This window comes from Phragmites australis, chromosome 17, assembly GCF_958298935.1.
Source record: "Phragmites australis chromosome 17, lpPhrAust1.1, whole genome shotgun sequence".
Classification (NCBI taxonomy): domain Eukaryota; kingdom Viridiplantae; phylum Streptophyta; class Magnoliopsida; order Poales; family Poaceae; genus Phragmites; species Phragmites australis.
In genome coordinates, this window is record NC_084937.1 from 28,061,433 (window position 1) to 28,089,362 (window position 27,930).

A 27,930-nucleotide genomic window follows, 5' to 3' on the forward strand; every position below is an offset into this window, starting at 1 on the left:
GCCAAAAATGTACTATAAGATAATAAAATACCACTATGAGACTGAAAAATTTTATGCGGTCTTGGAGGAACTTGAGCCATCTATTTTTTAAATACTAACTATTATTTAGAGGTAGTATAAGTAGTATATGAGAGAAGTATATGTAGTATAAGGGTATTTTGGGAAAAAGAAATAACATAGTAGTTATATCGTGTAAATTCATAGGTTTAATGTTTAGACTGGTATGAATGTTGATTATCTGGTTGAACGATTATTTTAGAATTAGGAATAAAAAAAGATCATAATGCTCTTTAATTATATAGTGGGTAAATATTAACACTACTGTCGTAATTATAAAAATATCCAATCACGTGGACGATAAAATTAAATTTATACCACATATTACCTATAAGTAGTATAGGTCACCGTAAAAGGACTCTTAACTCTTAAACGTGGGCATTAAACGTTCGTCCAAAAAGAGACAAACAAACAAGTATCAGCCGTGATTTCTCTTAGAGATAATCAATCACTGTTTGAGGAGAGTTATGGCAAATCACCATGAGTCGCCCATCAGAATTAACTGTTGCGTTCAACTTTACCCGTGCTAGTGGCAGCATGACCTCCTTGTGGATATACTCAGTATTTTTGGGATGAATCCCATTTATGACTATTATTTTTCACCTGTATTCTTGTATGTTTGCAAAAAAGGTTATGATCATGAGATCATTAATAGGTAGCTGCAGGCTGGTCTGGCCGCCGGCCGCCGGCGTTGCCCCTCCCCCGAATACTGAATGTGGATTCTGCAGCTGCTGGCTATGGCAAGTGCAGCAAGTTCGTTGAGCAGCTACTGCAGATGTGGTTGGTTCGTTCATTTCAGGCAAAAACAATCCGTACCGTTGATCGTGGAAGACTCGAAGTTTTCGATCATTTTGGTTTCAGCGTAGTAGATGCCATGTTACTCCAAGTAGCAAACGTGTCAAAGTGAAGTTTTGACTAAAACGTGACATTTTGGTTTTCGATCAAACGTGTCAAAGTGAAGTTTTGATTGGCATTGTCCCTTTTGCCATTTTCAGATCGACCATCGATTACGCTTTGGCTATTTCAAGAAGCTTTTCGGGTCCTGGAACACAGTGAAGATAATAGCGTGAAGCTTTACTTTCCGCAAACGAGGAAGATTGGCAGAGTCAATTTAGTTACGTAACTCGGAACAGAAAGCGTAATACTTCGGGCGAAAAGGCGGAAAGCCCAACTCTATCTGCCACTTCCATACCTGTGGCGCACACTGCACGCGCGCACTCCCTCCCCTCCCCATTCCCGTTGCCCTCCACCCCGCTCCCGTCACCGGCCGGCGATGGCGACGGCAGCCGCCGCCACCGCGGCATCCACGTCGCTCCGGCCGCCGTCTCCATCCACGCCTCACCTTGCGGTTGGTTGCACTCTGTGTTCATCTCGTTTATTTTTTTAAAAAAAAAATCGATCGAATTCACGGCTTTCGCGGTGTCGGCGTCTTCTGATCGCCCTTGCTTATGCTCACCAGGGTTTGACCCGTCGGTGGTGTTGGGGGATCCCGGTGCAGTCCCAAGGACGGAGAGCGTTCCACGCGGATCGGCGGAGGCGGTTCGTGCTCTGTACTTGCTCGCGGTTTTTAGTTGAGGTTGCCTGTGCGCATTGGGTGTTTCTGGATCGGATTTAGCGGCCTCTTACCCCGGATTGTTTGATTTAGTTTGGCTTATCAGGTCAAGGGTGATTTTCCATTCTGCCACCCTGTTGTGGCATTGCCTCGTGTGGGGTTGGAATTTCATGACGTGGGGAAATTTCATATTGAGCATTGAGCATAGCATGAACATTGTAGTGGAACTGTCATTGTGTATGTGCTATGGTTGCTCAATAGTAAAATGTGGCACTAGAATTGTAGCCTACCAAGTAGCATGCCTGTTGTTAGAAATTTCGGATAGGATAACTTTGGGGGCGCTGATGCAAATTTGTGATTAATGTTGGTACTTCCCAGCAGTTCCCAGTATCTGTAATTTAACTTTTCATCTTGAACTCTGGTAGTGGAACTCGGTAGAAGTAGAACTAATGATTTCATCAAACAGGATCACTTTGTTATGTGCAGCTGATAAAGCTCCTGAAGAATCCCTCAAGAAGACCATTGAAGTGGATAGGCTGATTGATATGCTCAGGGACGCAAATCCTAGAGAGGTAAATGTGCTATAAAGCTTGTCCGTCACCATAATTAGATCAAATTACCATTTTTGAAGTATACTTATTGCTGTACTGGATTGCAATTCAGACTTCACTCTATTGATTCCTCCAGTTTGAAAACCGCTAGTATGTACTATGCTCAGTTTGAGCTTGCTTCCTTTTCAAAATCTGAAGAACCAAACTGAGCAATGGTTGATGAATCTATCACTGGACCTCAAGTTTGATTAACTACTTGAACTATACAAGCTTGTTGGCAGTGCCTTATAAACTGTCAGATTACTTCTAGTTTTCTTACTATCCTATTCTACATGATTGTAGAACTATTTGAAGTTTACCTGAATGTGTCACTAGATTAGACTAGTGTGTCCACTTATTGTTTTTTAAATTAGGTTCTTATTGTCTGTTGAATCAACTGAGAAAATCCTTGTTAGAGATATGGTTATTATTTCCTGCCTTGTATAGTGTTGATAGTCTGCCTAGTATAGCGCATGTTTAGTTGCTTTGTATAGCTCCTAATTATCTTCCTTTTGTGGCACCCTGTACATATACATATTTGGGCCTAGATCCCTCATGATGAATACAAGTGCTGTTCATAACAATCCTCACATGTTTTATGTTTCTTTTGACATAATGAGTTTACCTAAAATTACTAACGCACCCTTCCTACATGTAAACAGCTTGATCAAATAGTGGTTGAAAACGTTCTGGCATTCGACGCGGGTTTCTGGGTTCGGCTGGCAGCTAGAATCGACCTGTGCAACTCAGATGATGATAAAGCATGGTTTCACATATGGATACTATTTGGCTTCTTATAGATGTCATTATCTTCCATCTCAGTTAATCTAACTTTGTGATTAGTGTCTCTTTGGCCTTTTCAGAAAGATTATGAAGAGCTGGCAGGAAATGTCATGAACATAGTGGACCGTCTTGTTCACAAGACAAATGTAAGAATGACGCTCCATCATGCATAAGTCGTCATTATAGTACTGCTGCCTACATCTTGATGTGAAGCGCTGAAACCTTGGTATTTCCGTTGTGATTACAGATATGGATTGCATGCTGCTAATTTTACCACTTTTGTTATGTAGCAAAAGATCGAACAGTCGACTGATGTGCTGAAGGCAATCATTAGTCCTGCAATGCATGAAGGAGAAGATGTGAAGTGGCCACCAAGGGATCCAGATACTCTAAAATTGATGGAGAAAGTAAGCCCACATGCTCTACACTACACACTTTCTTCTGGTGCTGCCCTTTATATGTATTTTGTCATGTTCTTTGTATTTGCAGTGGTTGTAAAATTGAACTTCCTTACACTGTCATCTGCACTGATTGACAAAATGTGTAGTGAAAATGTGATGGTCTGCGCAAAGATCCAGACTTATCTTCTTAAATAATTTCGTTCAAATTATGCTTTACACATGCCTGTTGTTACCATTGTCTCTACTTTTCAGCAAACTTTTCTTTTGGGCTTCAGAGATTCGGTTGTTACTGTGTTACATTGTGTACCTAGAAATGCCAAATTGCCAATATTTTGCTTCCATATTTTTAATGTGTTCTTTTATGCCATCCTGGTATTCCCAGGAAATATCACACCGAGAACAAGAAGGGCAGCTAGATGAGGGATTCCTGTCAGAAGTTAGTGCTCAGTTGAGGCAAGTAAGTGTTCTTTTCTGCTTTTTAAGGCTAGCAAGTCTTGTATTATTCCTGGTGCAGATTAATTCTATCTTTCATGTGATTAGTACATATTTAAATGTGATTAGGCTAAACAAGATGGAGACAAACCAGGGCTTCAAGCGATGCTGCAAAAGGTGTTGCAGATATATGCTTCCAAATCACTCCAAAAGCGTAGTTACGCTTACAAAGGTAGTATTTTTTATGCATTACTTTTAGGCTGTTCAACTAGAGATGTTGAGAAAGGATTTTATTGCTGAGTACCTTTCTTCTTTTTTCAGGGGGACAAGTCGTAGTTCCTGAAAAGTTTCTCGAATCTGTAATACAGGGTCTGTATTGTTGCCCATAGAGATTTGTTTCTTTTGCACCTACTAATTACCACCTCTAATAGATGGAGATTGTGCAACGCAGCGCCTGAGAATGAGTGGAACAAGGTGTTGCTTGATGGACTTACACTAGGAAAGGGAGATGTCTCACCAGATGAGCTTTATGCCGTTATAAATAAGAGAATTGAGAGAGTCTTAATTCGCACAGTAAGATCCACAAACTTCTGGGTTCTAGAGAGAGCCAGCCTTGTCCTGAGTATCTTCTCACACTGTTTTTTTTTTCTTCCTTCATTTCGTTTTTCTGTTTGACAGGAAGGTGGTTCTTATCAGCAACGCATACTCGTTGAATATCTAAAAGAGATACAAGTTAGAGCAGAGGAAGTTGTCAAAGTGCTTCAAGGACCAACAATTTAAGGTCTTGTGGTCCAGTTTTACGAGATACAAGATAAGGACTTGGCTGAAGCTTCTTGAGGCTGTCGACAGAAAACTCGAAACAGGTGTGTTTCCACCTCTTCCGCATACAGATGAGAACCTGAAAGCTCTATTCTCTTCTATGTCATTAACAACTTCCTGCCTTTCAGGTACATCTGATTGTATGTTGGGACCTGATCATTGATCACACAAGATAGAGAGATAGAGCCAGGAGAAGTGCACGATCACAGCTTATCGCGTGTGCTTATTTGATTGCACATTTTAATCTTGATTTCCTGGCTGTTTTAGCTGTTGGTACAATGAGATGTTCCGGTTTTTGTCTGACTGAAAATTGTAATGTAGAAATATACTGTACCGAACTTCCAAACCGAACCTATTCAACGATGGAGAAGATTCTAATCGTGAGCTTCAAAGTGTTGAACTTTACTGAGTATACATCCCCTCCAACTCCTATTGTTGACGCCTCGATGGATCGTGGGTTCGTCATGGATCCCTTGTATGAACCGACTTGCCGTGTGTAGATGTGTAAACAGATCAGAACTGGAGAGTGCCCATACATAAATTAGACGGGTAAACCGATCAAAATTGGAGAGTTCTCGTGCCAAATTGAGCTGGACGACGCGGTCTCGACACAGCGAACGGACACGACAGACAACCAAACGCGCTGCCGATTCTTTGGCGAATTTCGAAGGGCAACAAAATATTTCTTTTATGAATTTTAGAGGGCAATGAAATATTTAATTTTAAAATTTTCTTTCATTGAGATCACAGAGGAGAAACGAAAAAAAGATCGAAATTTCAGTCTTTCGCTAGTGGACGAAAAAAAATTATAAAATAAAATTGAAATCGTTGCAGTTGGAGCCTGACCCCAAACTCCAACCTGGTCACGCGAAGCCTCCTCGTCTTTTTCCCCTTGTGCCTTGCCAGGCTGCATGCTGGGCGTCGTCCTCCGCCTCCCGGCCCCGATCCCGCCTCTCCCCGGCCGCCGCCTCTCGCCCGCGCCGACCATGGCTTCCTCCCTCCACAACGCCGGCGCCGGCGTCAACAAGCCTGACCCAGCGCCCGCGCCGGCCCCGGAGCCGCCCGAGAAGCCGCTCCCGGGCGACTGCTGCGGCAGCGGCTGCGTCCGCTGCGTCTGGGACGTCTACTACGACGAGCTCGACGCCTACAACAAGGCCCTCGCCGCCCACTCCTCCTCGGGCTCCGACGGCAAGGCCCCCGCTGAAAGCAAGCCCAGCGACGATGTCAAGTCTTCCTGAAACGCGTGTCGTGTGTATGCCCTCTTCTGTTCCCAATTGAATTACTAGCAGTCTTATCTTATCAGACATGCCACTACCAATTCTTGACACTCAAACATTACACTATCATTGTGCCTGATGTGGTATGTGCTAGAGTATGCTTTCTCACCCCCATTGTTGTGTATCAAGAGAAAGTTATTATTAGCAAACAAGAAAGATTCGATTTTTTATGTGAAAATCTAGCATTGTATTCATCTTAATCAGTAGTAGAATTCTAGCCAATGAACCCCAACCAATCACCAATGCCATTAGAATAGAGAGAAATTAGCGAGTACATCTTGTCTGCCTCATCATCATCGATAGTGAATGCAAGGTGACACACTTGTTCACGCATTGACGTAGAACTTACTGATCTTCGTCCGAACCACCAGAGGGATCCTCACCGTGTGGGCGCCATCTTATTATGTTAGGCTGCCTAAGGTGTACCTCCCTTGCACCCTCAGTTTGGCCTGGAATGTCAACTTGCTCACGGTCGAGTTGAAGGTCAGTAGCGAGGGGCTCAAAGTGACGTCCACCCCGGGAGGAGTTTCCACACGAGCTCTGTACTTTGACATGGCTGGGCCGACATTGGTGACCATTCTTGACACCGTAAGTTTGCCCCTCGGTTCGGGAATGGTGATGGATGGCAGATTCAGGTTCAACTGCGACTTCGGAGTGTGCTGACAGGTTGCATGCTGTTGAGTCATGGAGCTGATGGCTGAGTTGTTGTAGCCCATGGAGTAAAGGAAGCACACATAGTCGGATGTCCCAATGTCGTACACGACCAGGGTGTACCGCCCTGTTTGGATCCACATGGCCACCTCCGTAATCGAATGGGTTTGCCTGGTTGTAGGGTGCTGCCTCGGATACCATCTCAAAGCCATATTTGTCATGGACATTGCCTGCAAAGAAGTTACTACTTGTTAGGGCGAAAAACATCTCTGATTAGACAAGCAGATGTGGCATTACCTGTAGTGACCAGTGCTGATTTTACTGTAGCCGGACTCCAATTAGGGTGCATTGATTTGAGGAGAGCGACCGCGCCTGAAATGTGCCGGCAGGACATCGAGGTTCCTGAATCAATCTTGAAGTTCACAGATCCAATGGCTGATGATATGGCGCAGCAGGTGTCCATGCAGCCAAAATGTTTACACCTGGTGCAGCAATGTCTGGCTGCAGAAGTTGGATATCAGAAGAAGGCACAGCGCTTCTTCAACCAACTAGTCTGACGTGAAATTCCCCTCTTTAGGTAAGCATCCAGTATCTCAGCAAATGAACATTTCTCTAAGCTTATCCTGTAGCTTATACGTAGTTTGAAAGCTGCTCCAAGGATAGAGGACTAATGTTGACTGACTTAAGGATGAACTTTGATCAACTGGAGGAGATGGTTTACCTTCAGAATAGAGGGGGACAGAGAACTTGAACCCCGAGATGAGAAATATGCAACTTCTGGGCCTATCAGTTCTCCAAGAATTGTTTTTGCCAAGCCAAATTGAACCGTTGCGTTTGTGTGTATAGAAAGTATAAGTTACTGGAAATTTGCAGAAAATAATACATATTACTAGATTTTCACAACTGTTGAGACATATACAAGATTGTTTTGCGTACCTCATGCTAGTAGTGTATGCAAGTATAGCTGTTCCAACTTGATAGTCTACTTGAACATAGGGAATGTCAAATGAAGAAGCGATATCCTTGGTTAAGAACTGGGCGAAGATGACTCCAATACCACGAGCTTTCTTGACAGTCTCCACTGCCACTGATGGTGATCTCTGTACTCTCGTTTGGAAACAAAGCACCACGTTTCCCTTCACTAGAGTTGAATTCAGAGATCCTGCAGTGCAGCTTCTGCAGAGACATCAGTAATACGGAAGATGAATTCAAGGATTGATCATAAGAGAATGAGGATGACAGTTTACCTTGCATCTGTATCATCAGCATTATTAGATGCAATATCTTCAGCATAGACTACACGCATACTTTTAGCAGGATGCTTTCCGGAGTACAGTGTTTGACCCTGCATCATCAGACGTCAGAATGCGAGGCATAAAGATGGGCATATCCACAAGCTTGCAAATTACAACCACAAGTATCGACCAAAAAATTCAGATGAAAGTCTTACCACATAAGTGCTATTGTTGCCGAGGGTGATCTTTGCAAGGAAAGTTCTATCAATGGTGCCAGCAGCAACGGCCACAATCCAGGGTGCTGAGTTGATCACTGTCTCCGAATAAGGCCCGGAGTTTCCCGCAGAGCAGACCACAACAATCCCTTTTGCGACAGCATGGAAGGATCCAATTGACAAGACATCATCAACATAAGCAGGGAGTGGTGGTGCTTGCCCCAGGGACACCGAAAGCACATCGACACCGTCATGTATGGCGTCGTCGAAAGCAGCAAGGATGTCTGCAGAAGTACAATCTCCGGTGGCCCAGCACACTTTGTAAACAGCCAGCCTTGCCCTGGGTGCGCCTCCCCTTGAAGTTTGCATCGGCTACCAGAGCACCGGCAGCAGTGGACGCCGTGTGCGTCCCGTGCCCGACGGCGTCTCTCGCGGACATGAACTCGTAGATGTCAGTCGTGTTCATCTTCCCGTACTCGGTTTCATAGCCTTTGATGTACCATTTCGCGCCTATTATTTTCCTATCCTATCATGAATTTGAAGTCACCACCATGATAACCAGTAGAATTCTCACCTATCCTATTGCAAGTAGCCACGAAATTTTTTACAACCAAATGGTAAGGTGAAAGTAGGGCAACGCTAACCTGTTGCAGTTAGAAGCATTGAATCTATCTCCGGCGACACATCGCCCTTTCCACCGCCGCGGAACCTCGCCGATGCCGTCGTCTCTAAAGCTGGCCGACTCCGGCCATATCCCTGCACAGTGCAAACAAAGAACTCAATCTTCACCTTTCAATGTCAGTTCCAATCATGAATTTCTACTGGAATCAATGAGACAGACATATAGCCTCACCTGTATCTAGTATACCAATAATGGAATCCTCCCCAATTCTACTCTCCGAGGGCGAGGGATTCACTCGCATGAAATCCCAGCTCCTGGTGGTGTGCAGGTCAAGAACACGATTCCGAACCACTCGCACTACTCCAGGCCAGTCTTTAGCACCACAATTCAATTTGAACAAGAAGGAAAAAAAAGAAGAAGTCAAGAACACAAAGCAAAGATGCAGTGTGAACAGGAGATCAGCGAAATGTGAGCTCACCGGCGAGCCCCGCCGCCTGCCTGTCCGTGAGCACGGCGGCGAACCCGGAGAAGCCGTGCCTGTAGCTATAGAGGATGGCGTCCTTGGCCGCCTGCTCACTGCAAAGCTCAAGACCAGAGTGAGCAGGCCATGGGAAAGCTTAGAATCAAGGTAATCAATGGCCACCTCCTCACCTGCCAAGGACGGCGGCGAGCATGCCGTGGTGCGAGTCCCGGACCAGCGCCGGGTTCAGCTCGGGATTCCTCTCCCCCATATACACAATGTGCACCTGCAGCGACGCCAAGAAACCAAACCGAAATTACACACCCGCCATGAACCTGCTCTTGGATCGGGAAGCTGAAGCAAGGCGCTATTCAAGCTGAGTAGTGTTGAGGAAAATATGAATTTTAATATATATTTTTGGCTTCTTTCTTTTGCTGGATTGGCTGGCCCATACATCTATATGTTGTCCAGGCCCATTTGGGTCTGAACAAAATCAGTTGGGCACATGGCCAGCTAGAGCAGACAGAAGAGAAGTGAGCAGGTAGAGAAAGCGGGTGGCAGCTGCGCAACCCTCGGCGATTCCTTCGGAAGTCGTTGAGATGGAGGGCATGGAGGTCTCCATATCTAGGCCGGCTTCCTCTCACTGCATAGGAAGAAAATTAATTTTCCTCGTTTGGTTTTCTCACTGTCTCCTTCGATTTGGTCGTCATCTGTGATTTGGAGTTGAGAGAACTTTTGTGCTCCAATCTGGGTGCTTCGGTGCTTGAAGAGATTGTGTGGGGAGTCACTATGTTGGTGTTGCTCGGAGCTGTGAAAGCTAAGACTCGCCCGTACGCGCTGTCGCGGTGCGGTGATGCATTGTATCTCCGACTTCCTTGCCAGCGGCTACGGCGGCGAATAGGATTTCTGGGTCAGCGGCTTGCTTGTCGTGCCTTGCCTCGTTGATTGACTCGTTTGAGTGCATCGCACTGTGAGTATATCAAGTTCACGTCTCTCTCCCCTCTCTGTGAATCTAGACAGTTTAGGTGCTTATTTTTCCTTGCTCGGTGATGAATATATATACTGAGACTAGACAGAATTTTGAGTACAATAGTTAGTCTTGCGCATTATCTAAGAGTTTGTTTCTATTTGGTGGCCACTGGTATCTAAGTTCTTTGTATGACCTGATCTGATCTGGTTAACCGAATTTAATGTCTTGGTTAGCAATCTGGTGAATTGCCTGAATCTTGGGTTGATAGCTGTTGTCTGTAACGAGTGTATGTTTCTTTTGTTTCCTGACTCAGTAGCCAATTTAATATTTTGGCTTCTTATCTGATTTTGCTATATTGTGATTGTTCTAGTTAGAACATACTTCACTCAGTTTGTGACAATAGCTAAGACCAGAGTGATAACATAACTTCTTTAGATACTGCTCAAGTTCTAATCTAGATGTTATCTTTGAATTTTGTCCAATCAATGATGTATTCTTTAGAACAATTAGGGAGCAGGGTTGTATATGTCTTGAGGCCAACTGTTATGCTTTTCCTGAGAGCTCTTTTATACTTCATAAGCAACTGCTGTCTAGATTTTGTGATATACATGATTATGGAATCTGATAATTCTGCTTTATTGTTATCTATTTCAAAGGTCATGTATACTTATTTCATGTTATTATGCTTTTGTCTTTGTATATATGGAATAATTTCATTGCTCAAATTATCACATTTACTACAACAATTAGCTCACTCGCATTGCCCCAAGAAGAGGGGCCGAACTAAAGCAGCAGCAGAAAGAAGACGAACAGGGGCGCCATGACCACCGCCATTGTGACCTAGCTCGCTGGAAGCTCAAACGAGAAGCTGACGCAGATGGGAAACTGAGTAGTTTGAAAGGGAGGTGAGGAGCTAGGGGGTTGTACGGAGGTGTGGACCTCCTCTTCTTCCTCCTCTTTGCACTACAAGAACTGGAGGAGGCTCTCGCTGGCTGGATACTTGGATTCAAATCTCGTGCTTACTAAGGCCTTGTTTGTTTCAGATTGTAAAAGCTGGATTGTGATCCAAATTCAAAAGCTGAAATAAACAGCTGGATTGTGATCACAATCCAAAAGCTGAAACAAACAGCTAGTTGAAAAAGGTGGATTGTTACAATCCAACACACAGATTGTAACAATCCAGCAATCCGTCTTCCACCAGCTTCTTACAATCCACAATCCAGTTTTTACAATCCAGATTTTACAATCCACAATCTATAAGCTGCTTTTCACAATCTCCGGCTCAAACAAACAGACCCTAAATACCGCAGTGTTTCAGTGCGGACTGATTTGTTTTGTCATGTTTGTTTCAGCTCAAGATTCTGAAAAGTAGCTTAGAAGTTGGATTGTGAAAAATTGGATTGTGAAAAGCTGAATTGTAAAAAGCTGGATTATGAAAAGCTTTTAGATTGTAGATTCTAAAAAAGTTTGATGAACAGTTTAGTAAAATGAACTTTCACAATCTATCAAAAGCTGAAAAAAATCATCTTCTCAGATTCTCACAATCCAACCAGCAGATTTTAAAAAATTATAACCAAAAGATATCTATTTATTTTAACTTTAAATTATAAAAATTAAAAAATATAATTCAAAACTGAAACAAACGTACCCTTACTCTTGTTCTTCCGTCCTGGGCTCCTGGTGCTGCAACGTGCTCCTCAGTCTGTGGTTTCTTTAATGCAGATGCTTGCTCAGTGACCAGTGTCGTCCATCTCTCTCTCTCGCCTTGTGAGAACTCTAAGTGAAGTGAGGGATTCTGCAGCGTAGACGACCGTTCAACTCTGAAAGCAATCAACGAGAGCACAACGGTAAAAATTCAAAATTAGATAATATAGATAAGCGTATTTATTAAAACAAATAATATATTATTATATTTACAAATTTAATATTTGTATTCAGAGCATTATTTATCAAAAATGAATTTTCATTACACCGTACGTCGAAAAATCCATATTCAACATACCGTGCGCTAAATATAGGCTACAATTCCGTATTCGACGTACCGAATATGATACTGTAGCCCGTATTAAGCACACGATGTGCCGAATACGGTTTATATTCGACACAATACGATTAATAAGCACATGTTGTGCCGAATATAGACTGTCCTACGGTTTTTCGACGTACGGTGTACCAAGATTCCATTTTCGATAAATAATATGCTAAATACAAATGTTAAAATTATAAATACGATAATATATAATCTATTTTAGTAAATACGTTCATATATGTTATCTAATTTTGGATTTTTAGCTAGCAGAACAGAGTAGAGTAAAAAGGAGCACAAGGACGTATCTATAGTCAATGACGTTTTTCAGCTGTGAACATGAGATATGATTTTGAATGTGAAAAAACGTTATTGCAGTACGTTTTCTCAGCTGTGAAAATGAGATGCGATCTTGAATGTGAAAAACGCGTTTGCAGTAAAGGTCCAGGCCAGTTGAGCGCCTGCTGACATGCAAACATTATGGCCTTACTGTTTACAAACGAATGAACGATAGTAATTTTTTGCACCTTCGAATTTTGTAGTGATGGGGTGACATTATTCGGCAAAACATCAACCAGAACCGATTCTTGCTTCAACCAAGCAGCAAATTATTATGCAGCCGTAAATTTCAAAGTCATGCAAGTACAGCAAAGCAACTTCGTATCCCAGAAAGGATCCATTTTTGTCAATGGAACTGGAGCTGCTTCCTCGGACAGTAACATTATGAATGAACTGTCAGGTAGGCTTTTTGTTTGCAGCAGGAAGCATTTTCTTCGACTCTCAACCTGAACATAGATGAGCTCACAGCACAGCTCCTATTTCGGTGATCCACGGTCAGGGTAGACTATGTCCTCGATATATTCCTTGATATAATTGGCCGTTTTGTTTAGATTCTTGGCAACACCTGAAGCAACCAGTCCAGAACTCCTCTTAAACCTGCACCACCCTTATATATTAGTAAGTCAATGTAAGAAAGTTGGGACCAAGGAGAGAAAATATGAATGGTAACTTTCCTCCCCAAGAATTCCTGTCTCGCCAAGTCCGTAGGTCTCTGTTGTCCCTGTTGGTGAGAGCGGGTGGCAGCTGCGGAAAGAAATATGACAGATTTACTAAAAATAAGTTTAATCTCTACAAAGGATGACACCGGAAATGGTTCGCTGATAACAAGAAACCAAGAGAAGGAACTGGTGGGTTCAGACTAATATTGACCAACAAATCTGAAACCAAAACCTTTGAGATGACAGATCAATTTGACTAAACATCAAGGCAATATGGCATAATAGTATGGCATCAATTCAACCAGTTCATGTCCTCGTTGTAATTTCCTCAAAAGAAAAGAAACGATCATATGTATATTATATTTTGGATATAGAACTGCAGCTGACTGCGGTTGACAAGTACGTCCGTGTCCCAAATAATGTGCTTGGTGGATCACAATTGATTCCATCTTTAACATAGGGCTACCAGGGATGAAGTTAGAATACAATGAACCACTGGATATAATGTCAAGAGAAAACTTCACATACCATCCTTTGAAACATATGCTGGACCTTTTTCAGCAGTCGACAGTTTCCTCTCAACCAATCTGCTGTCCACCAATAGCTGCAGGGATATTTCTCACTTTTATTAGGACCACTTACTGAAGTCTATCTCAAGAAGCTTCGACAACTAGAAATTGTACATAGCCATTTACTATTAGTGAATCTTAAATGCTAAATATATTATTAGCAGGTAGAAAGTTCATTCATCGTGTTCAGAGAGCACTCCATATTTCCAGAGTGACAGGATACGATACCAAAAGCAAATGGAGAAAAGCTTTTAGCTACCATTCTTCGATATGCAGACAGGCCAAGTAACAAGGATTGGCAGGAACCATCATATGGGCTGATGCCCCCAACCAATATCCCTCCCATGAAAGTATATGCAATACTCTTTCAGGGTGACTAGGAATAAAATATGTGAGTCATTGTTAGTGCATAAGGCATTCAAAAGGGAGATTATATTCCAGGGTTACGTCAAGACAGGGATTTCCTCATGGTGATGATGGCTGCTGCTGGTAGAAAAAACTCACTCAATAGGAAGTCAAGACTAAATGAAAAGGTGAATCTAATATGGTTACCAGCCAGTAGAGAAAAAGGACAGGCAGCAATATCCACTGAAACGAAATCGAAACTCCAACTACGCAGGTTAGAAAACCAATTCTCCTTGTAGGTTTTTATTGCATGTAGAATAGCAACTCTGGTGGCAACAGTAAAACAAATCCAAAACTCATGCATGCGGTTAATGGCAAATTAGTGCTCGCTAATCTTTTCTAAACTAGAAATTTCATTCCTACATAAGATATATGGATTACTAATTTGTCGGGATATAGAAAACGCTTGAGAAATGGTACATCTCCTGCTCAATGGCCGGCCCACAATCTTGGTATCTTATCAAAGTGCTACAGCTGATTGATATTATGTTGAAAGGGAAAGTAGAAAGAGATCTCCCCATGGCCTCCTTGTGAAAAAAAATTAGGTTTCTGCATGGATTTGGAATCAGGATAAACAATGATTGCTAAGTCAAGCAGACCACGCCTATGATTGTAGGGTTTCATTAAAATCACATCAGTTCTCTTTCCAGTATTTTCTATTTATCTGAGGTCTACTTATCATGAAGATGCCGGTATGATCAGTATCTCCTACACCAAAAATTGAGGATATTTGTGACCATGTATTATGTGCTATTCACTAACTATATATGCTGTGGTATCAAACAGATGACAATTAACAGAAACAGGTCTATCCATACGCCAGCAGCCAGCCACATGACCAAACATAAACTGCGAATTTCAGAGCTTAAGAGCGTTAACAAGAAGGCAACCAACCTCAAGCCCCCGACAATACGGCAACAATGTCTTGCCCTCGCTCTCGCCACCCTGGCCGTCCCTGTTATCCACGAACATGGAGTAACCCGCGCACCCGTACCTGAACTGCCTCAGATCATGCCCCTGCGCCATCGCCTCCTCCTTAGTCTCATCCACAACGTAGCTCGGAACTAACACACCAAATCAGCAATGGCCTCATGAGGTCTTCGGATCGGGCGTAAATCAAGCCGCAAAAATTAAGGAAAAGTAACAAATTTGCATCCAAAAGGAAACAACTTGGTGGTTTGCGTAACAAGTATCGCTCGATAGACGACAGATTTGTGGTATATCGGGTTAGGGTTTGTGACCTTGGGGGATGGAGCGGGGGATCCCAACGCAGATGGGGTTGTAGCCCCGGGATTTGAGCACCGACGAGTAGTAGAGGCAGCCCTTGCACGACTTCCCCTTCTGCGGCGGCGCCGGACCTGCCGCTCCTCCGGCGGCCGCGCCGCCGGACTCCGGCGATGCCTCCCCCATCTCTCTATCTCCCTCCCTCCGTCTCCTCTCCTCTCTCCTTCAGATGGAGAAATTTTGCGGTCAAGTGGGACCCTGCGTCGGCGAGAAATTTGGATTTTTGCCACTCTAAAAAGAAGTGGGCTTCACGAATTCGCTCAAAAATCACGGTTACCGACCTTCTCGATCCGGTTCGATTTTAAAAACCGCTCGGTAACCGAAATTTGAATTCAAAAAATTCGAAAAAATAAAAATATTAAAAAAATTCAAAATAAATCTTTAAAAAAAACTAGACATAATTCTAAGAACTTCTGTGAAATTTTTTTTCAAAAATAATGTCGTTTGCATCATATTTTATAGGGAGAAAGTTTAATAAAAAAAATTGAAGCGTGCGGCTCAATTATTAACTCACGTTAAGGAAAAGTGTAACATGCAAACACATATTTTTCTTGTATAAAACGTATTTTAAGAGAATCTTTAAAATTGATTTCACTTTATTTAGAGTTTTATTAAATTCTCTATGATTTTTACAAAGTTCACAAGCATAAAGTGAATATGTTAAGAAACATCACTGTAATTAATTTTTTCATGTCTACTATTATTTTTTCTACGTAAATCATAATATAAATAAGCTAATGAAAGTGGTTTCACTAATTTTTAAGGTGTGATGGGTCAGTTATGAATTAATCTAGTCACAACACATTTACACAATCATGCATGTTACAATAACTAATTCATGAGTTCATATATTTTTAAAAGATATAGGATCATGTAAGAAGACTAACAAAATTAGTTTCATGATTTTTGGATTAGCAAAGAGTAAACTATGCATTTACCTTGGTTTAACAAATAAAATTTCTCACAGAAAATTTTGAACTTTTTTATGAGTATAAATACTTTTATCATGTAGATCATGTTACAAGGAAGCCAACAAAATTTGTTTCATTTGATTTGAAGCTCGGATGAATTAGTTATTGATTTTACAAGATTGAACCCTTTTTTAGGTTTTTTGTTGAACTGCGCTGAAATTCGATAAAACCGCTCGATAAATCGAGAAAACCGAGCGGTTACCGACCCAAACCGCTCGGTAACCGATCGAATCAAAAATGCGAGAAAATCGCTCGGTAACCGACCCAAACCGCTCGGTAACCGACCCAAACCGCTCGGTTACCGAGAGGGCAAAAACATGATTTTTTCGCAAAAATTTAAAATTTGCCGAATGAATTTTCTCCGAATTTTTTTGAATTTTTGACTGGTAACCGCGGTTATCGCGCATTTTCGGTTACCGCCGGAGCTCGGTAACCGAGCTCCGGTCGGTAAATGAAACCTTGTTCGCCACTCTAAATATTAACTTCGTACAATTATCACTTAAAACATTACATCGATGATTTTTTTTTGTTATTATGTCAATTCATAATTTATATATAATGGCACTCAAAACATTATTTTAAAATTATATAATGACAAGAAAATTAAAGAGTCAATGTTCTGAGTAGTAATTATGCAAAGCTAATATTTAAAGGGATAGATTTATGAAGCCCACTCTTTAGTGGAAAAAATCGAAATTTTTCGCGGGCGTACAACGACAGTTTGTTTTTGCACATAACTCTCTATGTAATGAGGTATTGCCTCTTTCGGTCCCATCTGACCATCTCATTCTTCTGTAATCCATACTTGCTTCTGAATGTACAAGATGTTCCTTAGAGGACGTGAATAATCGTTTTCTAAAATTTAAAATTTTTACAATAGATTAAAATATTTGGATACTTCGGGTAAGTTCAGAGACTCCAGGTTATATATATCCGGATACTCCGAGTGAATCTGGATACTCTGACTTGATCAGAAAATCAAAAAACTAAGAACTTTTAAGCAAATCAAATTTAGTCTATGAGTTATCATAGGTTCTAAAAGATGTCTAAAGACATATTGATCAACAAACTGTAACAAAACACTCACATACAAGTAGATCGGGGTAAATCGTTCAAAATCAACTAGAACAAGAAAGTGTGTACAAGTAAAGGAGACAAAAATTTGTAACCCGAAGTTCGTCCACTCCACAAAGAAGTGTCTACGTCTCTGTGGAGGAGCTCACAAAGAACCAAGTCTTTTTCAACCCTTTTCCATCCAAGCGACCACCAAGAGCAAATCATTAGGGTAATACAAACTTTCCAGGGCATTCCACAAGCTTGGTTGCTCTACGGGCGACGCCTAACCGTATAGGAGCTCAAGACTCCAAGAGTAAAAAAATGAATCGACAGCTTGGCGATGAACTCAAGTGCTCAAGATTATATTTAAACTCACTTGTTCTTTAGTCTCACTCTTCCAACCATACTCTCCAAATTTTCAAAGATTTAAGACTTTAGAGGAGTTAGGAGGGCTATTGAATGGCTATAAATAAGTTTGTCCACAATAACTTAGCAGCAAATGAAGGAGATGGTGAAGGGGTATTTATAATCACCCTCTATAAAACTAGCCGTTATTGTGCTTTTTGAACTGACCCAGAGACTCTGAGTTGGCACGCAACGCACACTCACAAGCCTATCCGGAACCCTACCTAGAGGGTCTGGATGAACACAAAACCCCGGAGTATCTGGGTCAACTTAGAGACTCTGGGTTAAATATTTAGGAGAAAACCGAGACTCTCTGCTGGAGAAAAGTCCAGAGACTCCGGGTTGAAACAATATACCTATCCCGAGAGCTCGGCTCGGAGCTCCACCTGAAGACTTCGAGCTGCTGTTCAGAATCCATAGTATCCAGCCCAACTGGGAGACTCCGGGTTCAGACAAGACACAATTTTCCCTGTGTACGTGGATTATTGTATCTCTCAATTTTTTTGTTCTAGAAGGATATCATGAGCACTGAGACACCATCAAAACTATAAATATGCGTTCCTCTTGATAGAACGGCATTCCTAAACTCAAATTTGAAAATAAAGCGAATTAAAACATGTTGAGTAACTACATGTCACTTCTCTTTTCTTTTGAGGGATATCATCATCGTTTAACTTCTTCATCGGGACTAAAACATGTACATAACCTCAATAAACACGTTAGTCCCTTAATCGTTTATCATCAATTAGCCAAAACTCATATAAAGGGCCTAGATGCATTTTTAATCTTTCCTTTTTAGTGATTGATAGCAACACAATTAAAGCTTACAAAAGATAATTGCATTAAAGATTTTTGAATTCTAAGGTATATGGTGAGCTCCCCCTAAACGTGTGCATTAATTGAAATTTAAATTTTAGATCAAGTGCACATATTTAAAGGAATTTTTTACGAGAGCTCTCCTATATCTTAGCATCCGTGCGATGCAAGAGAGTGAACATAATAAGCATTGATGCATATGACAGCATATATCACAAAAAAGAAATAGAGAAACAAACATTACATCAAGCATCTCATAACAACATACTAACACAAATAAAGACTTACAAATATTAAAATTCAACTACTAGCACACCACCACATCATTTATCACAAAAATATTACATAGTTCTTACATGTCCAACAGAAATGATAAAGATTTGAATACATAAGAGAGTGCGTATGCAAACGGCTTCCCCTCAATCCCCTTGTACGTTGTGCAAGCCTGCGCCATCTGCGAATCAAGGAAACCATGAGAGATACTGGAATTTTCAAGTAGTATAGATACTGGAATTTCCCAAGAATGCTAAATGATGATCTTTTGATTTCTTTCTCAAGAAAAGATCATTTTGGTTTGCTACGAAAGTTCGGCTCAAAGAAAAGATCATTTTGGTTTGCTACGTATAAAGTCATGTCTTAGCTACTAGTGATAAAAGCAATCAACTGGAATCATATTAGTGATACCTTGTCACGCTCGTTGGTCCCACTAGGATTGAGCTACTCCACATTCCTCACGTGCACCGCAAACTTGTTAACTGCGTCAGTGATAAGCTTCATGTGGTTGATCAAAGCCTTATCTGACCTTGGCATCATAGCCGACTTTCTATACATGTTGAAGTACTTGGCGATCCTACCCCAATACGTCTCTTTTGACTGATCTATTCCAACTACAGGATCCTAGCTCACGTTTAACCATGCAGACATGAGCAGCTCGCCCTCCTTGTTTGTCCACTTTGTTCGGTCCGTCTTTGGCTCCACCTTCTTCTTCCTCTTAGAGGTGATCACCTTCTTCCTTCCCTTGTCATTGCTACCTAAGCTGAACTGTCCCTAGTCCTCATCGGATAGTAGTGTCCGCAAACACGAAGTGGCCCATCTCCACCATAGGTGCAACAGTGAATGGTCCTCCTACATATGTGGTCCGAACCATGTCATCCGTTGCACTCTGTCCTGAAGAAAACTCTCGTAAAACGGATCCATGGAGCATATGCACATCACAACAACAAAAACTTGAATTTTCAACTAAAAATTAGAATATTTAGCACCTGGTTGCCTCTCATGACCACAAGACATACAATGTAATGTTCAGAAATGCTACATCAGAACCACTAGTCGGCTGCACAAAAGTTCAATTTCAATATAAAAACAACAAGAATGAAGGGGTCTTCCATATGTTTATAAATAGATAGTAAACATGCAGGTGGTTGTAATTCCAGAGGCAAGATTGAAACAAGAATCCAAACAAGATCACTTCATATCCATCCCTGCACTTATCATGGCCTACATGCTCACTAACATCAACTTCAAACTTCCTCTTCACAAAAACAATATAGATACTTATTGCCTGCAGTACAGATGCACATAAACCTCAATAGAACATCAAGAATTGACAAAGATCATAACAATTCACACTAGATTACTACAATAACATTATGCCAAAGGTCATATCATTAATAATATGACGAGGGATATGTCTTAAGCAATAACAGATACATCACAGGGGAGTACCGGAGTACAAGACCATCAACTAGAGGTTAACCGTAATACTATAGGGGACTGGCTACCTCGACTACACCAATTTCAAACAACTGAGTAACAAACACCCTTCCCGACTAAAGCCTCCACGAACGATCGGATTCAATTAGCATTCCATCATCTGAATTAGCACACAGAAGGTGATTGGAGCTCTAGTCACTAGGAAGGACGTTATCGTCGTCAATGTCCTTGGATCCCGATGCTTCCTCTTGTCAACGTTGACCTCCAGAAGTGCTCTGTTGAGATCCATGGTAGCAGGGGTCCTGTTCGGACTCAAGTTGTCATTGGTCACCTTCTTCAACGCGGCAACTGCCTTCTACACATGGTCCTGCATCTTCGACATGACACAAGCAAGCAATGCGGCATCCATCTACAAGCACGAAGAAAACGCATCGATGATGTCGCAATGTGCCAATGAACATATAGACTCAATCAAGAACTTACAAGTATATCAACGAGGCTACGAGATGCTAAGATTAAATGGCTACAACAGATATAATCAAAACTATGCCCTATAGGTTTACCACAAACTCATAGATTAGCAACCATCATAGTTGCAAGTTTGAAAGCAGCATAACTTAGAGTGATCAATATGTTAGAGTGGTCATTAGATCTAGATCTATGTATGCATGTTTTCTACAACTTGCAAGCTGAATGAATGGATCAGGAAGCAGACCTTGATCGGCTAGGGCTCGATCTTGCAGACAATGGCTGCCTCCTCAGCAAACTATGCTTGAGAATGTGCTCGTGCTCCAATGCCTCCCCCTCCACAACTACCACCGGAACCTCCCCATCGGCGGAGTCGCCTGCCGCCACGCCCGTACACCCTATTGGATATTCTACAGCAACATTCACAAATCCAAAATGATTTAGGGTAGAATGTTCCGTACCTCCCGTCGCCGCTCCTCGTCGCCGCCATGCCGCCTCCGGTGACGTCGCCACTTCCCTCAACACGTGAGCTGGGTTCAAGTTTCCGGGATCCCCCCTCCATTGCCATAAACCGTCCTTCTCCCTCGCGCGCGCCGCTGTTGCCGCCCCTCGCTTCCACCTGAGCGCGTGCCCGCAACCACTAGCTCCTACCCCACGATGCTTTTCCGCGAAGGGATATGAGATATGTTACCATGGGCGTGGGAACCTCTCCCCTATCTCGTCCGGCGCCGCCCTGCCACGGGAAGCCCTTGGAGCTTGTGAGTCATTCCCATCGCGGTATTTTGTCCATTGTGAGGGGAACGGGAACCGCGACGGAAAACGGTTGGGATAGTCTTAGGGTTCATCACATATCTCAATTCGCTGTTAATGTCTCACACCCAGATCACCCATATTCGTTTTGCCCGTGTACCCGCTCCAAGTACTTGACATGTGAGCTTAAAGCACTAGGTATATAAATGAATCATTAGGGTTTCCTCATGCCATTAGATGCTTTTGGATTATCTAATATACATGTCAATTATATGTGTGATGTGTTTTTAATTGGTGATTCATACAAAATGTCATGCTATATTCACTTCATGTTTACATGTTATCGGACATACGGGCATGCCCGCGGGTGGCGAGCATTGGTGTCGTGCTTTACTCGTGGTGGGTAATGGGTGCAGACAGAGGTTCAAGAATTAGCTCACGAGTATGAATTTGAATAGTTTTACTCATTGGTCTTGTACACGTTGTCATCCCAAACCGTGATGTCTTTGTAGGCTTAGATAGCTCGGTTCTTCCAGGCCGTCGCGGTATGGGCCGTGTTGAAATATCATGGTCCGAGGCTGAGGAGCAACCATGCAATCAGAGATGCCCTCTCGTGCGCCGGCCGTATAGCGAATTTTCGACAGCTTCAGAGCTGTACTGCAAGATTGGTCTGAATCTCGGCCTGTTATGGCAGCTTGCCAAGCGCTTCTTCTTCTGTTTCAGGTTCAGGAGGGAAGAAGAGGGGGCGTTCTTGACCGACTATACTAGTCCAGTGCATCCCTCAAAAAAAAAACCTAGTGTAGTGCAACTGCAGTTTGCAAAACATCCACACAAATTTATTGCAAAATCCAAGAACAAACGGAAAAACAGCGCGAAGACATAATCTCATTATTGCATAAACTCCACCCGTATAAGTATATAGTTTCGTCTAAACACAATCCTACTTGCTTCAGTTGCACCTGTTTATAGCTACTGCCACTCTTCTCTATCATCTACATGCCACGAGACTGACATCTGATGCTCAATGTCTGGTGTGACCCGGATTAGGGTTGCCAACAAAGTAGGCCAGAACTCCTACCAATGGAGCATTGATATAGGTGGTGGGTTCAGATTTCCTGAAATCTGAACGGTCATCCTCATAAGCATCATCCTCCCCCGGCCCGCCAACGACCGCACCGATCAACGGGTTAGGGTTCGTGCTGGATGATCTGTAGTAAGGTGTGCCTTCTTTGCACGCAATGCGCTGTGGATGGTCCCTGATGGAGGGCAATGACGATGCTCGGTGATGGATCCGCTGAGGGTACCGGTCACTGTACCCGATCATGAACGACATTTTCATCGGGTTATATCCTAGTAGATAATCAACCTGCAGATATGCATCACAAGATAAAATTGTTTGGAGGGCAATCTGTCAATGTTCCTGAGTTGGATGTCAGTGAAACAAGTATATACGATGAAAAATGTCAGAGATGTTAGTACCTGCTTTTTGGCTAGTAGCTGAAGAGTTACAGGGCCAACCGAAATGTCTCCACAGTTGACAGTATGCGAGGACTTGGCGAGGTACTTGGCATAAGTTAGGAGCAGGAAGGAGATGGAGGTGACATGCTGCATGTTGCTGCCTCCTGGCTTGTAGATCATGCCCCCAGGGGTGTACATGATGTGTGGTGAAGAGGATTCTGGGATGAGTGTGCAAATGAAGCTATCTGTATATTCTTTATAGGATTGCAAAGATAGCACCTCCCCTTCTATGAACTCCTGCAAAGCAATTAATCCTCATTTTTCTTATAGCACTCACCTATGCTCTATTAATTTATCAGCAAAATTTGCATTCAGGAGCTGAAGGAGATCAATGGAAGTACGTAGTGCCTGAACCTTGGAAACGAGGACATTTAGGCCAGCATGCTTGTTGTCCCACCCGAACTCGTTGGTGCTGTCTTCTGCACCAAGGGTTTTGCCGTTGTTCTGAATGTACTGGAGGAATGTGTCGTCCTTGGAGGCTCTCTGTAGCCATGCCGCCCCCCACAGCAGCTCATCCTGTCAAGAATTTTTGATATACGCTTTAAGACATCAGCTTGATCAGTTCTGAACTTCTGTTGTTCTGAATGTACACTCACTGTTGTGCACTGAGTGTTTGGGGGTCAGCTTGAATTGTTAAATTGGAATTGTGGATGTTCAGCAATAGAAACTCAAATGTTCGTTGCTCTGCTCTGTTAGAACTTGGAAATCTAGCCACTTATGATGTTGTACTACCCTTTGCGCCAACACATAATACACGAGCAATGTGCAGTGAGTGTCTGAGGGTCATCAGAGTAAATTGCTAGATATCGAAGTCCTGAAAATGCCATTTTAGGTTGATCAACTAAGAAATGCCAGCCACTTTTGATGTATTGCGCCAACACATAATACACGAACAATGTGCTATGAGTGCCTAGAGGGTGATCAACCTAACTTGCTAGATGTTGGAGTCCTGGAAGTTCAGGAACAGAAACTTCAGAGTACAGTGGATCAACGTTTCACAATCGAAATGGTCGTGTAACACCCCGCATGTGCTATGTTTGGAGCACCAAAGAACTCTGAATACTATATGTAACAACCCGTATATGCTATATTTGGAGCACCAAGGAACTCTGAATACCATATGTAACACCCTATATCTAAAATCCGTTTATAGCCTAGTCCTCACATGGGATGTGCTCATATACATATAACACACCTCTTACATTTTCGTCCTTACTTTATATAAAAAGGTTAACTCATCGGTACAATGTTTAGAACATGAATACTTATAAGCTGGTATCAACTTATCTAAACTATTAAGGTTATATTAAACACATTACATCGGAACATTTGAACCACACAGGTCAAAAACAGAAACACTAATAGGCCGAGGTATTACTGGTCGAAAACTATTGGAGCTGGCACAAGAGGAGGTCCTAGCTGTTTTTGAAAGCAGGAGGTAGGGGACTAAGAGAGGGGCGCGCGCGGCTGTGAATAACAGCAAACTCTGAAATTTCTGTTCCTGAACTTGGAGGACTCCGACATCTAGCAATTTAGGTTGATCACCCTCTAGGCGCTCATTGCACATTGTTCAGGTATTATGTGTTGGCGCAAAGGTAGTACGTACTGCATCAAAAATGGATGACATTTTTAAGTTCTAACAGAGCATAGCAACAAACATTTGAGTTTCTATTGCTGAATTTCCAGAATGCTACTCGAATAATAAGATTAGAAAAGATGCGAACCGCTCATGCCGATCGTGACAAAAAGCTTTGTTGCCGCTTAATGCATGAATGCAAGGGAGCTGAAGAAAAGGACATCAGGGAGGATTTGGAGTCATAGTCACTAGTGTCGTTCCATTCTCTAGGTCATATATGCTCTTCTTTCTCTCTCTCTCTCTCTTTTTGTTAGATATGCCTAACGATATGATAGTGTTTGAAGAACAATGAACTACCAATTTCCAAAGTAACATACTGCAACTGCAACACCATGTAAGCTCCTTTGTTTCTTGTGAGGTCATGTCTCCATCTACTGACATAGGCAGGGAGACGAGACAAGCATCTGACCTGGTAGCCATTGAAGTCGCAGTAGAACGGGCAGCCCCCGGCCCTGAGGTCCGGGTCGTCGCTGTACGCTCCTTTGTACGTGTCCGCGAACTCGAACGTCCTCCTGGCGCTCGCGAGCAGCGTCTCGGCGTACTCCGGGTCGGTGTCGCGGAACACCATGGACGCCGCGGCCAATGCCGCCGCCGTCTCCCCCGCGACTTCCGAGCCCGGCCGCCCCACGCTGACGTTGTACACGGTGCGCTCCGTGTCCATGTCCTCCGGCCTCTCCCAGCAGTCGTGATCCTTCCATGGATCGCCGACCTGCAATACTCGTGCACTCTCAGCGACCCTGCTCTGCAGTTACATGAACGTGACAATGCAGTGTACGTGGCACTTGCCTGCATGAAGATGACGCCGGGATGGGCGACGGTCTTGAGGAGGTAGTCGGTGGCCCAGCGGACGGCGGCGGCGGCGTGGCGGCGCTCGTAGGACGGCATAGACTCGCCGAACTCGATGACGCTCCAGGCCAGCATCGTGGTCGTGAACGCCATGGGGAAGCCGAACTTGACGTTGTCCCCGGCGTCGTAGTACCCGCCCTCGAGGTCGACCCCTGCCGCCGCCCCGTCCGACACGCCGGAGTCCCCGCGCCACGACGCGCGCTGCCCCGGCGGGAGCCGCCCTGAGCGCTGGCCCTCGAAGAAGAGGATGGACTTGGCCAGCGCGTCACGGTAGTCGTGCCGCCCCCGCGAGGCGGTGGGGGCGGCGACGAAGGAAGCCGAGCAGGACGGCACGAGCGAGTGCGCCAAGAAGTACACTAGTAGGATGCACACGCACAAGTGGCGGATGGGAGACGAACAAGAAGCAAAGCAAAGCGCCATTTCGAGCTTGCTGCTACTCACACACTCATTAGAGCGTGTCTCTGCTCTTTCTTTGGCGCGTATTTATAGACAACATGTCACAAGCATATGCTCATACTGACAAAACTGTCATAGTGTCATACACTGATGCTTATCCGTGGCATTGGTAATTTCAGTATTGGCTTACATGTATACTGCATACATACTGAAATGGTCCTGACCATTAGTAGTATGAGAATGGCTTCATTCACTGGGTATATCAAGTAGAAACCCCTGGCGATGCCATCTCTCTCTCTCTCTCTACACACACACACACATTATTATTATTATTATTATTATTATATATATATATATATATATATATATATATATTCAGGGTCTGGGTTTTTCTTTGATTTTTATGGTGGGGAATGGTGTGGGATGGTTAAAAGGACAAAGGTGAGGGTCACGGGAGTGTTGGTAAGAAGAGGTTGAGGCCAAAGGGTTCTCGATGGCCGACACGGGCAACCAGCAATACTCCGCAGCTATTGGGCTCGGTGTGGTCACATGTAGCGGTTAAGCAGCAGTATGTAGGAGTAGGACCATCTTGGTTAAAATTCTAAAGTTTGGCAATATTCCTGAATGGAGTAGTAGAGATCGGATTTCTTCCTTGATTTCTGTTAAATTGTGATAAGTCTTTTCACGGTTTAACTTGTTTCATAGAATCAGCTTAAACTTTTTGGTGAAACTCGACTGGTTAGACAAGGTGCTAGACAAGGTGCTAGTCTCCTAGCCCATGTTGAATCCATGCCATAGCATTATTTCAGCCTAAATCCACATAAATCTGAATGAGTAGATCAAGCTGATGATCGGATATAGATCTGGCTCCAATATTAAGGGGGAGATGTTGATTAAATGTATCTTTTGTGTCATTACGGATTTGAGTGCACCCTAATGCTAGCTATTTTGCTTTAAGATGTGTGAACTTTTCCTAGAAGTTCTACCGAAGCAACTCATTGGCAAAAAAAAATTTAACTGGTAACTCAACGATTCCCTTTATATTGGGTTTTGTCGACTTCATCTCAAGATGGGGTCCAATAGGGCTGAAAATATAGTTCTAGGTTCGCGAGCCAGCACAGGTTCGAAAAGGCTCGGCTCAGCTCGAAGGCCAAACGAGCCGAACCCGAGTCGCCTCTCCAGCTCAGTGGCAAATCGAGTCGAGCTCGAGCTGACTCGGAAGCGGCTCGTTGGCTCACTCCTAAATCTAACACGCAACAAGGACTCCTCCAGCTACCACCAGCACAAGATCTGTCATCGTCACCGCTCGCCCGCCACCTCTCCATCACCGCCGCCGCTTACTCACTGCATCTCCGCTGCCACTCACCCGCTGCATCTTCACCTGGTGCCTGCTCGATTCATCTCCCCCCCCCCCTGGCGCCTGCCTGTTGCATCTCCACCACCGACGACTCTCCACCCACTGCCTCTCAGCCACCTTCGCCTCTCCGCCTCTTCGCCCACCACCGAGCTCGCAGGATTGAGATAAGAAAGGGAGATTGAGATTAAGGGAGGAAGAGAGGTGGCCGACAGTGGAGGGGATGGTGGCCGACAGAGAGCTAGGTGACGACGACGGCCATGAGTAGCAGTGGGAGGTGCAGTGCAAGACAGTGAACTCAATGAAGGGGTCTTCAGTGAGCGGGCTCAGCTGGGAAGGTGCTGACAGCGAGCAGCTTGGCTTGACGGCGCTCGGCCAGCTAGGAGAGGTGCGTCGACGCTAAGACGAAGATGATGGAGCGCACATAAAACATGCAGCTGGATGTAGTGATGCTCACCGTGTGGCTAGCTGAGACAGACGAGCTGTGGATTGGTGGCGCGTCGGTGTGGTGGTGGAGCAACCATCGGAGACAAAGAAGGAAATGGCGTCGAGCTCAAATCCATTGGTGAACTCGACGGGAAGCGAAGGGAACAACTCTGGGATGCCTTGTGCAGCTCCTATTTGGGACCTCGGGACTCGGTTGGGGTGGATCTGC

At 43.6% G+C, this 27,930-nt stretch overlaps 4 protein-coding genes and 1 pseudogene across 5 annotated transcripts; 2 read left to right on the top strand and 3 right to left on the bottom strand.

Moving 5' to 3' along the window:
- Positions 1–1,234: 1,234 nt before the first annotated feature.
- LOC133897497 (uncharacterized) lies at positions 1,235–5,039 on the top strand. Of its 2 annotated transcripts, XM_062338242.1 has the most exons (12): positions 1,237–1,405; positions 1,517–1,596; positions 2,076–2,181; positions 2,862–2,960; positions 3,063–3,128; positions 3,273–3,389; positions 3,766–3,840; positions 3,945–4,047; positions 4,137–4,184; positions 4,267–4,388; positions 4,494–4,678; positions 4,763–5,039. In XM_062338242.1, exons 1-11 carry the CDS (start codon positions 1,331–1,333, stop codon positions 4,593–4,595), a joined length of 993 nt encoding a protein of 330 aa, XP_062194226.1. In that variant the 5' UTR covers positions 1,237–1,330; the 3' UTR covers positions 4,596–4,678; positions 4,763–5,039. The 2 variants fall into 2 exon arrangements, with proteins under 2 accessions (XP_062194227.1, XP_062194226.1); XM_062338243.1 differs by lacking the exon at positions 4,763–5,039 and having other exon boundaries at positions 1,235–1,405; positions 4,247–4,388; positions 4,494–4,639.
- A 434-nt stretch (positions 5,040–5,473) lies between these two features.
- Positions 5,474–6,089, top strand: LOC133897771 (UPF0651 protein YPL107W, mitochondrial-like). Its single transcript, XM_062338594.1, has one exon. It carries the CDS (start codon positions 5,546–5,548, stop codon positions 5,870–5,872), a length of 327 nt encoding a protein of 108 aa, XP_062194578.1. The 5' UTR covers positions 5,474–5,545; the 3' UTR covers positions 5,873–6,089.
- A 123-nt stretch (positions 6,090–6,212) lies between these two features.
- Positions 6,213–10,898, bottom strand: LOC133897052 (subtilisin-like protease SBT3.6; annotated as a pseudogene).
- Positions 10,899–12,674: 1,776 nt separating this feature from the next.
- LOC133897720 (uncharacterized) lies at positions 12,675–15,564 on the bottom strand. Its single transcript, XM_062338530.1, has 5 exons — positions 15,304–15,564; positions 14,957–15,126; positions 13,617–13,692; positions 13,103–13,173; positions 12,675–13,025 (listed from the first exon to the last, which is right to left on the bottom strand). Exons 1-5 carry the CDS (start codon positions 15,470–15,472, stop codon positions 12,906–12,908), a joined length of 606 nt encoding a protein of 201 aa, XP_062194514.1. The 5' UTR covers positions 15,473–15,564; the 3' UTR covers positions 12,675–12,905.
- A 6,817-nt stretch (positions 15,565–22,381) lies between these two features.
- On the bottom strand, positions 22,382–25,967 carry LOC133897385 (endoglucanase 23-like). Its single transcript, XM_062338107.1, has 5 exons — positions 25,466–25,967; positions 25,089–25,388; positions 23,398–23,559; positions 23,005–23,280; positions 22,382–22,891 (listed from the first exon to the last, which is right to left on the bottom strand). The coding sequence occupies exons 1-5, from the start codon at positions 25,943–25,945 to the stop codon at positions 22,547–22,549; spliced, it is 1,563 nt and encodes a 520-aa protein (XP_062194091.1). The 5' UTR covers positions 25,946–25,967; the 3' UTR covers positions 22,382–22,546.
- Positions 25,968–27,930: the final 1,963 nt, after the last annotated feature.